This window comes from Anneissia japonica, unplaced genomic scaffold (genome assembly GCF_011630105.1).
Source record: "Anneissia japonica isolate Jap-2015-1 unplaced genomic scaffold, ASM1163010v1 scaffold288128_len588385_cov197, whole genome shotgun sequence".
Taxonomy (NCBI): Eukaryota; Metazoa; Echinodermata; class Crinoidea; order Comatulida; family Comatulidae; genus Anneissia; species Anneissia japonica.
In genome coordinates, this window is record NW_022731216.1 from 570167 (window position 1) to 583756 (window position 13590).

Sequence of the window (13590 nt, forward strand, 5' to 3'; positions counted from 1 at the left end):
AGTCTTGTCCTGGGCACATATGTATTGGCATAATGTAGGGTCTTATGGTGTTCAGCGATTTACGGTCAAAGGTCATTAAAGGGTTATTCTTTTGTTCTCTATAGTAACATTTCAAAATGATACTAATGGCAAACCATTGGACGAAATTCAATCAAATTTCGTCATTAAGAACCAGCGACACCTCCTAAAACCCAGTCTGGGATCAGGTGTCACATAGGGGTCATCGGGGTTAAATTTTCAAAATAGACAAATTGAGCTCGAATTTACCGGGAATGATCCTTAGGACCTTCTAAACATGAAAAACTACTCTTCACCTATAGGTCAAAAATCACAAGGGTCACTATAGTGAAAATTATCAAATATTCTAGTGACTAACGATTGGACCAATTCCATTAGACAGACTCAAACATGGGGTGTTCACAGGTTGAGGTTAAAAGTCACAGTGGTTATCTCTGGTTACCTATCATACATGGGGTGTTCACTGCTTGAGGTCAAAGGTCATATAGGGGTAATTAGGGTAGAAAACTTTCAAAAAAATAAATAAAAGACTTCTTCTGTCACAAATAACATAGCGCAGTCTTGTCCTGGGCACATACTGTATGTATTGGCATAAGATAGGGTCGTTATGGTGTTCAGCGATTTACGGTCAAAGGTCATTAAAGGGTTATTCTTTTGTTTTTAAAAGAATAAAAATGCTACTAATGGCAAACCATTGGAATAAATTCAATCAAATTTCGTCATTAAGAACCGGTGACACCTCCTACACCCCAGTCTGGGATCAGGGGTCACATAGGGGTCATCTTTGTAAAATTTTCAAAATAGCCCAATTTAGCTTAAATTTACCAGGAATGATCCTTAGGACCTCCTAAACACGAAAAAATACTCTTCACCCCATATGTCAAAGGTTCAAAATGTTACTAATGGCAAACGAATAAACCAAATTCAATCAAAATTGATCATTAAGAACCAGTGACACCTCCTACACCCCTGTCTGTCATCAGTGGTTACATAAGGGTCATCGGGATCAAATTTTCAAATTTGCCCAACTGAGCTCGAATTTACCAGGAATGATCATTAGGGCCTTCTAAATATGAAAAACTACTCTTCATCTATAGGTAAAAATTCACAAGGGTCACTACAGTGAAAATTATCAAATATTGCTAGTGACTAACGATTGGACCAGTTGCATTAGAACATTGGGTGTTCACAGGTTGAGGTTAAAGATCACAGTGGTTATCTCTTAAAAAATGACTGGGTTCATGTTCTATTGAACATAGTATCTCTAGTTATTACATGTTTTATTACAGAAGCTTGATTACCAGTAGTTTAATTACTGAGAGTTTGACAACTGAAATTATGAATCTAAGACGTGTGCCATATCAGCAACCTGCTAAACCTTTCCTTATTTCAACTTTAAATAAATAAATCAATAGTAATAATAACAATAGTTGTCATTATACAGTAAAAACACTTTAATTCAATCAAGTACAGAATTTTTATTGTCCAATTTCAATGCTCTATAAAATAATATTTTATATTTACTGTTACTGTTTAATGGTGTATTTTAGATGTTCTTTTTCCTTATGCTTTTGTTTTTGAGGATTTTTCTTTTACAAATTTTAATGTAAATTACCATGTAATTCAGCAATAGATGCAAGGTGGTTTTTAATTAAGAAACAAAAATTGAATTGAAAAGCAAAATTATATTAATCCAATAACATAAGAATAAAATCAAATGCCAAAAAAAAATGTTCAAACATATGAAAAGAGAAATGATTGTACTTGATTAAAAAAAAAAATTTTTTTGTCTTTCGTTGGGGGGGGGGGTGTCACCCACATTTATTTTTCCTGTTTTACATTATTTTTCAGTTTTCAATAGTTTTAATCTCATGTTTATACAATATCTACACCATATTTTATAAGAAATTCACAAAATCATTTCAATTTCGTTCCTAATATAAAACTCTAAATTATGATACAGTAGTAAAATTGCAATCAATAGGTTTTACCTCATAAGATAAATACAATTTATATTATAAAATAAACATTTTCTTGATAATTGATATAAGTGGGAAAAGTTCTGCATAAATACGTCCAAACTATTCCTACATGGTCACTTTTCCCAATTGGCGCTATCTCCGACAAATTGTCCACGGAATAATCATCATTAGTCAATATTAGGTCAAGAGTTGAAGCAGTTTGACCATCTCTAAAACGAGTACAGAAATTCACATGTTGCGATAGGAATTGGTCTTGAATTGTATCATAGAATAGACATGCAGGGTGGTTGTCACCAGCATTTACAGTTCCATATTCCCAATGTATTTCTGGAAAATTGAAGTCTCCAAGAATCAGAATATGACTGTAATTGAGGGTACCTATAAACTGCAGGTCATTGATCAGTTTAGTGTTGTTCTCTTCCGAACTATTTGGACTGCGATAAATTAGCCCCACCAAAAGACATTCTTGGCTCATTCAGCTAATTTTACACCAGGTAGAATTTTCAAATGTTGAAACATTTAGTTCTGTGAAAAATGTAGCTTTTAGAGATTCATATACATACAATAGTACTCCTCCTCCTTGTGTTTCTGATCTATCATCTCTAAAAACACTATATCTATCCAGAACTATTTCACTATCTAATACGCTTGCATTGCACCAAATTTCAGTCAATCCAATTATCATTAACTCAGAATTATCAACCATCGCTTTTAATTCTCCTCTCTTTAGCTTGTCTTATACAATTACTCACATACATACATACACACATATACATTATATATATATATATATATATATATATATATATAAATTTTAAAAGTCAAATGGGAAAAACCCATAAAACAGCAAACGGCCACATAACGCAAAACTATTTAAAATTAAAACAGAACAATAAAGAATACATATATAATATATATATATATAGACGCTTCATATCAAAGTCTCATTTTTTTTTTTTTTTTTAATAGAAGTAGTATGAACTACTAGATGATATGATTCATCACCAAAACAAAGAAGCATGAACATAACTCACCTGTCCTTAGCAACCTTCATTAGTTGGAAATTTCCAAATGAATTGTTTTCAAAATACTTTTAGTCATATTCAAGGCCAGACTTCATAATACACCGCAGTATTTAATGGATCTGATACTAGCATACCACCCAAAACGCACTTTAAGGTCTGCATCGAAGAACCTCCTTTTAGTACAGAAATATGGTGGCTGTTCATTTTCAGCTGCCTCCTCACAATTATGGAACAACTTACCTGACTCAATAAAAGATGCCAGTTATGTGGAATTATTTAAGTCTAGTTTGAAAACATTTCTCTTTAATATATAATTCTATTTAAGTTTAACCACGAAACCTTTATTTGGAAATACCGGGATGGTGTCCGACAGGGGATATTTTTATTCTCAGTTTAAGTTTAAGTTACATTTAGGTAGTTACGATTAGTGTTAGTTGTAGTTTGATGTCCTGGGTATGACGTTAAAATGCATCCACTCGAATCGCCGGCGACAAACTGGCAGCCCCATCTATGGCCTTCGGATGGGAGGGTCACCCAGCAGCAATAAGAAAAATTGCTGAACAAAGGGCAGATGTACTCATCGGAGCCAACGGCCAAATCATGCTTTGTTTAAGGAGTAGGATTAGTGAAGTATCATTCTATTTGTATTATTTATGTTAAGCGCATAGAGGTCTCTATGATATGCGCTCTATAAGTCGACCATTATTATTATTATAGATAGCTTTTTTTTTCACGAAATTTCTTATCATTCATTTGTTAGTTTTCTAACCTGAATAAAGTTTTGAAAGGCCTTTGATGTTCGATTTCTACTTTTTCTTTTTTAATAGTTTTACATATTTGGATATACGTTAACATTTGTTTCAGTTAGTTAATATTTCAATGAGATTTTCTTTAACATCAGCCCATTTTCTTTCAGCTTTATTTAGGTTACACAAGTATTTACTGGAAATCAGATTTTTAAGTTCTAATTGAAATAAATTTCAAATATTTGTTGATTCATTGCTTTTTATTTTTTTTTTCAATATTTTAAATATTATGCAAGATTTGTACATACAAAAGGTATATAAAGAAACAAGTTTATTAACAAGTTTGTGTTGTGTTCCTATGACTATATAATAAACCAGTTCGGAAAGCCTTGATGGCGTGATTTATCGGTAGAAATGCACTTAGCAATCATTGAATTGAATTTACACCAAACTGATTTAATTGTGTTACACTCAAATAACATGTGTTTCTCATTTTCTATTTCTATAAAACATTTCTCACAAATATCATGTTTCTAGATTCCATTTTTTTTTAAAGATTTCTTACAAGCAAGTATACAGTGTAATAATTTAAAATTAAATTGGGCTTATAAATTAAAATTAAATTATATACCTTATAATCCCATGTTTCATCCCAGTCAATATCTTCATTAATGAACTCTTCTTCCCATTTTGCTTGTGCTGATGGGATTGTAGAGATTCGATTAACAAAAAAGGTATAATATAAAGATGCCTTATGATTTCTTTCCACTTATTTGGAATTGTATGTAAGAGTGTAAAATATTCAATAAGTCTGTGACTTTGTTTTGTTACTAATGTGGGGATCAATCAGCTCATCTGGTGCTAATAATCTATTATTTACCATATCATCATCTATCGATTTGTACCCTGAGTTTAACCATGCTTTGAAGTAAATTGATTTTCCACTTGCATAATTGATGTATTTGTTTTCCCATAAAGGTTGTTTTATAATTTCCCTTATATATTGTGGATCTAAATTTGCAATATTATTTAGCTTTACTACCGCTTTTAACATCACCATGTAAAATTCAGGCATGCTATTTCAATCAATATAGTCGTCACAATTTAGTTGAGTAGAATTCAAAGTAAAGTCTATAGGGTACATAAAAAACTTAGGAATACATTTCCATTTCCCTGGATCTGGACTCAATAATCTTTTGATCCATGTTAATTTCAATGAATTTATCACTGACCATACTTAAACAACCTTCATCTACTTTCTTTATAAGTGTTGTTCTTTTAATTTTTTCATGTTCACCACTACATAGAAAATTTGAAATTATATGCATAGGTACATTAATTACACCACTTTCCATGTTAAAACTTTCAGATATCCATCCATCACGTTTGTAATCATACATTTTGTACCTGTGTATATTAGTTTTATCTAATTGATAAGATTCACCAAATCCAAATTTGCTTTGAACTTTCAACATCAAATTTCTATCTTATGAATCGAAAACCTTCGCGAAGTCTAAGAAAATCATTGCTCCGGGCTTATTAAGTCATCCCTATACGAGAGAATGTCATCTAATAATCGTATCGTACCTGAATGTGAACGTGCGTATTTGAAACATTTGGATATCTTTTCAGTAAACTTTTATCCGTCACTCTTCATATTCTTCATATGCACAACTATTTGCTCAATATGGTATCACAACGTACGGCACAAGATTTAAATATTTCACTCTATGCATATTTTGTCGAATTGTTCAATCTTACGATCACATTCTCACAGATTTCCTCCCGCCTCGATATCAAACTTCTATCTCACCTAGGAATCACCGACAATCTGCCTTCTTACCATTTTCTTGTAGAACCGAACGTTTCAAATCTTTGTTTCTCCCATATGCACTTAAGCTTTGCTCGTCTCTAAATCTCGATCCGTCTTCTGCAAACAATGCCTTTATTCATTTTGCTCTGCTTGGAACACATTGATTTGTTGTTTAATTCTTATGAATATTTTTAATGGCTATAGCAAATGTTGATAATTGATAGTGTTATGTTTTTTTTGTTTAGCGGGTAATAGCCCATTGATGGCTTTTGTAGCAAATAAATATTGAATTGAATTGAATTGATGGTCTTCCCAAAAATGACTATAAAATTCAACACTTAAGCCATCAGAACCTGGGTTCTTATCGAGTTGCATTTTAAAAAATAGCATTTGTGAGTTCATCAATAGACAATAAACCTTCACAATTAACACTTTCCTCATAGGACAGTTTTTGTACTTTTAATCTATGTAGATACTCATGTATAATGTTTTCAGATAAATCTTTATTCGCATATAAAATTTTATAAAAGGTAACTTGTTCTTTTAAAATTACGTCATTATCTATTATGTATTTCCCATAGAACTCTAGATCTAATTTTAGCCCCCTGTGCTTCAATTAAGTAAATATTGTTTAGATCGTTAAGTTTTTGTTTCAAATGACTGTCTATGTCTTCGTTATAAACAATATCTAAGGCATTAGTGAGGTCGTTGACTTCTTTAAGTAAGTGTTTTTTGTTTACACTGCTTTCATATTTTTTCCTTGCACAGTATATTTTCTTTTATTTTTGCCTTCAGATATTCCCGTAACAATTCTGGGCTAATGTTGTATTCATTTTTTTTGGTATTTTCAACTATTCTTTTTATATTTACAGTGTACTCTTCATTGTCACGGACACCGTTATTTATTTTCCATATGACTTTTTTTGTTTTTTAATGATTTAAGCGAGATTGCTTGGTGATCAGTAAAAATTGAGGGTCTAATGTCAGTAGACAAATCAACATTTCTATAAAGTGGATTTGAGATGGACCAGAAGTCTAATCTTCTATACGTGTTTTTACGTCTCCATGTGAATTGGGTTTTGTTCTTAACCAACGTCTTCAAAAATAATAATTAAAAGAAAATAATTTTGTAAAATTACTGGTATACTTTTATTTGGGCTTAATGATGTAGTAATACTATTAAATACACAAAAATGCATGTACAGCACAGCAGTGTTTTATTTTGTTTAATCTATAAAATAATGTTTGTATCCCCCTCCCCCAATCTATCTACAGTATATACTACCATTGTCACTAATTGTTAATATATAATAAAACAAAATTATAAACCACAACCCTGCGGGTGCCTACGTTCCTTTGTACGTAAAAAATCAATGTAAATTTGTGAATTGCAATAACTTGATTGTATCTTTTTAAATAATGATTGTGTAAGGTAATACAGTATTTTCATTTTGAGTTAAAAAAATCAGAGGCAGATCCAGAAATTTATAAAAGGGGGAGGGGGTAAGGGGTTCTGAAAAGTGCAGGGATGTCGTTATGCAGGGCGGAGGTGGGCAGCGCCGCCCACTCTTGACGTCTTGCGCCCATCCTAAAGCTATTTTTAAGGCCTTCTGCCCAGCCTCATACAAATTCTCCCCGCCCAGTAGAGTCATTTTCATGAGATCCGTGAGTAATTTTAGGATACCTTTGTTTCTCGATGGATTTGGCAAGATGGACCAATTTAGATAAAATATAGCTCCTATATACCTCCCAGATATTGGGGGGAAAAGTCCCGTTTGGGGGCATTTTTCAAAATGGCCGCCTGTTGATTTGGACGCTTGTATCTCGATAACCACTGGTCAGAGAGACTTGATTTTGGTCCAAATTGTTCACAATATGTATGTTCCTAGTTGTTGTAATACAACTTTCATATATTCGAGGTTGGGACCAGACCTATAAAAGTGAAAAACGCCAATGTTTCTCAACAATGGATCGTCTTGTGGAAAGTTAAAATCTTTTCTTAAATTTACCCCAGTTAATCAGATACATTGGATCTACCTATAAACCAAAGTTTAGCTTTGGTACTTAGCTCATGGCTAGATACTATGTTGAAAACTACACATATTTCAACGTAATAGGAAATCACAAACATTTTTAAGAGTTGGGTCATTCCATGCCAAACACACAAATGCATTACACCATGACCATGGGTCATAAAATTTTTTTTTTTTTTGCCACACTGACTCAGTGATATAAATATATATGTGAACTGAAAACCTGAAATTTTAAGAATCTCCAATTCGTTCACTTTCCTGTAGCGGCAGTTTGAAGTTAAGGGGGCGTGGCCCAAAATAAATATGAATATAATACGAATTCTAGGAAGTTTCTATTCATAAATCGAAAATGAATATATTCATGAAACAGAATAGAAAGTTTCCAGGAAATAATTTACCATATATTGGCCACAAAAAATGATGTATGTGATGTCCCAATTGCCATGTGCTATGACTTACTAATAATAAGGGCCGTCCCCCACAATACAAATTTGATGAGGTTATTATTACCCAGGTTGAAGTTGCACATTAAGAATTAAACCAGAAATAACTTTAGATAAATGAATTTGAAATTCATAGAAAATTTAATGGGTCTATGACATAGATTTAGAAAATTAAAGCAAAATATTTATATAAAAGTAGGGTATTATTGTTGATGATGTGTTAAAAACATGCTTTTAAGGATTTTGAATCAGCAGTAAAAGTTGTCCTACACCACAAAAGGTTAAAGGGGTTGTATGATGATATTAGCATACGAAAATCAAAGTTTTCACCCCCTTTACGTCGAATTGCCGCTACGGGAAAACGAAAAGGGAATTTGAGTCTCAAAACTTCAGGTTTTTCTATTCACAAGGCCGGAGGGTGCAAAAAATAAAACAATCTATGACCTGTAATGTTGTAATGCATTTGTTGAGAGGCCACGCCCCCTTAACCTCAAAATGCCGCTAAAGGAAAACAAATGAATTGGCAAGTCTCAAAATTTCAAGTTTTCAGTTCACATAGATATCTATATAACGGAGACAGTGTCCAAAAAAAAAATTTAAAAATCTATGACCCTGGTGTAATGCATTTGTTGAGTTGGCATAGAATGACTCAACTCTTAAAAACTTTCCGATTTCCGATTATGTTATTGTGTAGTTTTCAACATAGTATCTAACCATGAAGGAGCTGAGTACCAAACCTGAAATTTGGTTTATAGGTAGATCTAATATATCTGATTAACTGGGGTAAATTTAAGAAAAGATTTTAACTTTCCACAAAACAATCCGTTGTTGAGAATCATAGGCATTTTTCACTTTTATAGATCTGGTCCCAACTTTGAATATATGCCATTCAATTTTAATTGATTTGATCAGCCTGCGCTTCCATGTGGCTAGAGACAACTACACTTAGATAATACATCTGTAATATGAGGGGACGCCCATTCAAATGGATGCAGGGTGACCTTGAAAATCACAAAAAAATGTGCATCGTTAAACAAAGCGGCTACTTTGAGTGATAACTTCAAAAGGGAAGGGATAACTGTTACTCTAAGGCCATATTTGTGAAATATGGCGAAAAATATGTTAAAATACCAAGTTTGACCCTGATAGCTATTACCAATCTCGAGTTATAAGCTTCCAAAGTTGAGGTAAATTGCGTTTGCACATTTTGAAGAACCACGCCAATTTTTTGAGTAGTAATATCTCGGAAACCATATATCCTATAAGGCTAATTTTTTTTTTTTTGTTGGTTTAGTATATAGTATAGTATATGGAGTGCGGTAGACATTATTCTAAGGAGACGTTACGTTTACCTCCTCCGCAAAAAAAAAAATCTTCAAATATCGTTTTACAATTAAAGTCTACTTCAGAAAATTGTATAAAGAAGACATATGTTTAAAGAAAATAAAGGTAAAGCATTTTTGGATTTATTGTGAATCATAAAACGGCACTTAACTTTCAAAATTATGATGACTACCTCTTCAAACGATGCGCCCAATGATAGTCATGTGACACCAGACGCGGGAGCTCAAGACCCTTCAAACAAGGTGAAACCGGTTTTTATGAAGGTAGATGAGGTAAATACCAAAGGTGATTCCTATGTCGAGCCACAGGAAATATATAAGGCTCTCATAAAAACAGTGAAAAATGAGCATATTACAGGAATACAACGTATCAAGAATCTATGGAGGCTATATATTGATTCACAACAAGGTAGGGTAAGCCTGATTACTACGGGAATATATATACGAGGTAGGAATATCCAGGTATATGGCAAAAACCCCTATCTACCTTATGATGCCGACGCAACCCGGATAATTGTAAAAGATCTACCACTTTCAGTAGCAGATAATGAAATTAAAATAGCTCTGCTACGTTTTAATTGCAAGATTAAAGGCCCAATCCAACGGATGAAGCTTAGAGTAGATGGACAGTTAACAAGTTGCCTAAATGGAGATCGGATAATATATGCCGAAACCCTAACTACGACTTTACCACGATTCTTAAGCATAAATAATTTCAAATCAAGAATCCTTCATAATGGTCAGGTTGACGAGAGAAGTAAATGCTCAAAGTGTTTACAGAATGGGCATAATGCAAAGACCTGCACAAACAAGCTTGTATGCCATTCTTATGGATTAGAGGGACACAGAAGAGATCAGTGCAGCGCTGAGAAGCTGTTACACGATAACTCTGGAGAAATACTCATCCAAGAAATGTGGGAACGAGTTGTAAATAAGACCGACACCGATGATGATACTGATGAAAGTTCGGAATCCAGTGAGTCGGAAAGTGAAGCAGAAAATGAAGATCATATCGAACAGACAGAGCAGAATCTCATGAAACAAAGAAAGATAACCGACTTCGTCTACTGAGCAAGTGAAAGAAAAAAAGATAACGAAAATAACAACACAAATGAAGCCGCAAAATCGGATGAAATCTTCCCCAGTCAACCAAGAAGCAAAAGAAGAAGAAAATCAAGCAAAAGTAAAAAAAAGAAAAGAAAAAAAAAACAAAAAGTAAATTATATCTTCCATAATGTGCACAAATGGTAAACAGTGGTATGAGACAATAAATACACCGTCTGTAAATATAATCCTGTGCGTTAATAATAATAATAAATTATTATTATTTATATTTATATTATATATATTATAGGTATTGAAAAAACAAGATGGATCACTAACATCAAATATCAATGAAGTACTTGAACAACAAGTTATATTTTTTAAGAAAGTTTATTCAAAACAAAAAGTTTCCAATGACGCAATTACTGAATATCTGTCAGGAATTGATTTAAAGGTGCTCTCTGAAGCAGAAAAACAAGTCTGCCAGGGTGAATTAACATTATTGGAATACGAACAGGCTATTAATCAAATGAAAAAGAATAAAGCGCCAGGCTCTGATGGTTTAACTGTAGAATTTTATCATAAGTTCTGGCCTATTATTGATGATATTGTATGTGATGCCTTAAATTATGGTTATCAAAACCAAGAATTTTCAGCAACGCAACGCAGAGGCTTAATTAATTTAATTTATAAAAAGGGTGATCACCAAGATCTAAATAATTGGAGACCAATTAATCTGCTCAATATTGATTATAAAATTGCAACATTCGTACTTACTAAAAAATTACAGACCGTTATTCATTCTATTGTGAATAACGATCAAAAAGGTTATGTTAAAGGCCGTTTCAGAGGCGACAATATACGCTTAATTGAAGATATTCTAACATACATATAAAGTAATCAATCAGAAGGAGCACTAATAAGCCTCGATTTCAGAAAGGCATTTGATACAATTAACCGAAAGTTTATGTTAAATACACTCCGTTATTTTAACTTCGGATATTCTTTTACTAGTTGGGTTACAACAATGTATAAGAAAACTGAAAGCATTTTTATAAATAATGGCTGGATATCAGAAAGTTTTAGTATGAAACAAGGCATAAGGCAAGGATGTCAGCTTTCAGCCCTCCTTTTTATCCTAGTCGCCGAAGTACTTGCAACAAAAATTAGAAAGGACATAACAATTTTTGGTTTAAATTTAGATACAAATAGAGACAATCGTACGGTCAAAATTGCACAACTTGCAGATGATACTGTTCTTTTTCTGAAAAATAAAAAGAGTATTGTAAAAAGTATAGAATTGATTGAGCACTTTGGAAAGGTTTCATGTTTACAATTAAATAAAGATAAAACTAACGCAATATCATGGTTAAATAGGAAAAAACAAAGTGAGGATACAGGTAATATATGCTGGCCATTAATTCCTTTTAAAATCCTTGGAATTTATGTTGGCCACGACAAAGAGTTTTGCTACCAAAAAAATTGGAAAGAAAAGGTTGATTCATTAGAAAACGTATTGGCTGTATGGGAGAAAAGGAATTTAACAATCTTTGGTAGGATTTACTATTGTCAAAACACTAGCCCTATCAAAACTTGTCTATAATGCAAGTATTCTTGATATACCGAAAAATATAATAAAAGATGTTGAAAAAATAATATTTAAATTCATATGGAAAAATAAAAAAGATAAAATAAAAAGAAGCACCATGTATGTAGACTATTGTCAAGGTGGGCTTAGAGTCACTGATTTTAGTGCACAAGTAACGGCTTTAAAAATAAAGTGGTTCAAACGTCTTTATGAAAATGATGATGCAAAATGGAAATACTTACCATTAAATTACTTTGATGAAATTGGACCAATAAATGTTACTTTGAATTTTACAAAGCTTCCACAAAATATAAAATTGCCACCTTTCTATAACTCGGTTGCTAAAGCAATCATAAGAGTTAATGAAAGCCAATTATGTTATCCACAAACGTACAATGCCATAATGGAACAAAGTCTATGGGGTAACAAAAACATATGTATAAAAAATGTTTCTTTATGCTACAGAAATTGGATTACTTCTGAAATGTATAAAATAAAAGATATAGTTAGAAATATGTTTATTCCTGAGCAAGAGCTTGTGAGCAAATTGAAGGTGAAACATAATTGGATTTCAGAATACGCAACAATTAAGAAGGCAGTACCAAATAAATGGAAAAGTATTATCCGCACACACAAAGTAGAAAATATTGAAAAAGCAAAAGTAAATAAAAATATAGTTTTAAGTATGAAAACACAACAAATATATACAGTGTTAGTAAACAATGTTGTTGAGCTCCCTACAAAGACCCAATTTCAATGGGAGCAAGTGTTGCACCAAGACAATATTGACTGGTATAATGTTTGGAACCGAAAAGTAAAATGTATTAAAGTAAACCGTATTAGACAGCTAAACTTTAAATTATTACATATGATTGTACCCACAAGAAAGTTATTACACAAATGGAAAATTATTGACGTCAATCTGTGCACGAATGTAATGTACTTGACGATGAAATACATTATTTTTTTTAATGTAAAGAAGCTAAAAGTATGTGGAATTTTATAAAAAACAAATTTAACCTAGATCACTTACCAGCTTTTTCGAACATTGTACTTGGTTCTGAAACCAAAAAATTAAATATGATATACAGTCTTGGAACATTTTGTTTATACAAAGCACGTACTTTAAGATATAATTGTAAATGGAACTTGGATTCCACGTCAAGACTATTTGATATTGAATACAATAAGAAATATTAAGAATGCATTGATTAGTCAGCCATCAGGACTGACCCTTTTTAATATGTACAAATGTAAATGTATACAAATATAAGTAGATAAGGTATAGGCCTACATGCACGTAAAAAATTTTCATTTAATTGTATGCATATGTGCCTTTTCATTTTTAAGCTTATGGTATACATATGAGCCTTTGCATTTTTAAGCTTGTTGTAAATATATAAAACGGATATTTTATGAAAATCAAAGAGAAAAGAAGTGGGTTTAATCCCCACTAAAGAGAAAAAAAAACATTTTTATGGAGTTTCATGAAAATCTGAGACCGTCATACAGGAATTTTTTTTTAATCTGTTTGATTTGAAATGGAATGACCCTA

General features: G+C 32.2%; 1 protein-coding gene across 1 annotated transcript in view; it reads right to left on the reverse strand.

The window, feature by feature from the left end:
* Positions 1 to 13386, reverse strand: part of LOC117115261 (DENN domain-containing protein 10-like) — a 54588-nt gene extending 41202 nt beyond the window's left edge. Inside the window, exon 1 of the mRNA XM_033258975.1 lies at positions 13069 to 13386. Coding sequence (XP_033114866.1) covers positions 13069 to 13084 — 16 coding nt within the window. The 5' untranslated portion in view covers positions 13085 to 13386. The remainder of the gene's footprint in view (positions 1 to 13068) is intronic.
* Positions 13387 to 13590: the final 204 nt, after the last annotated feature.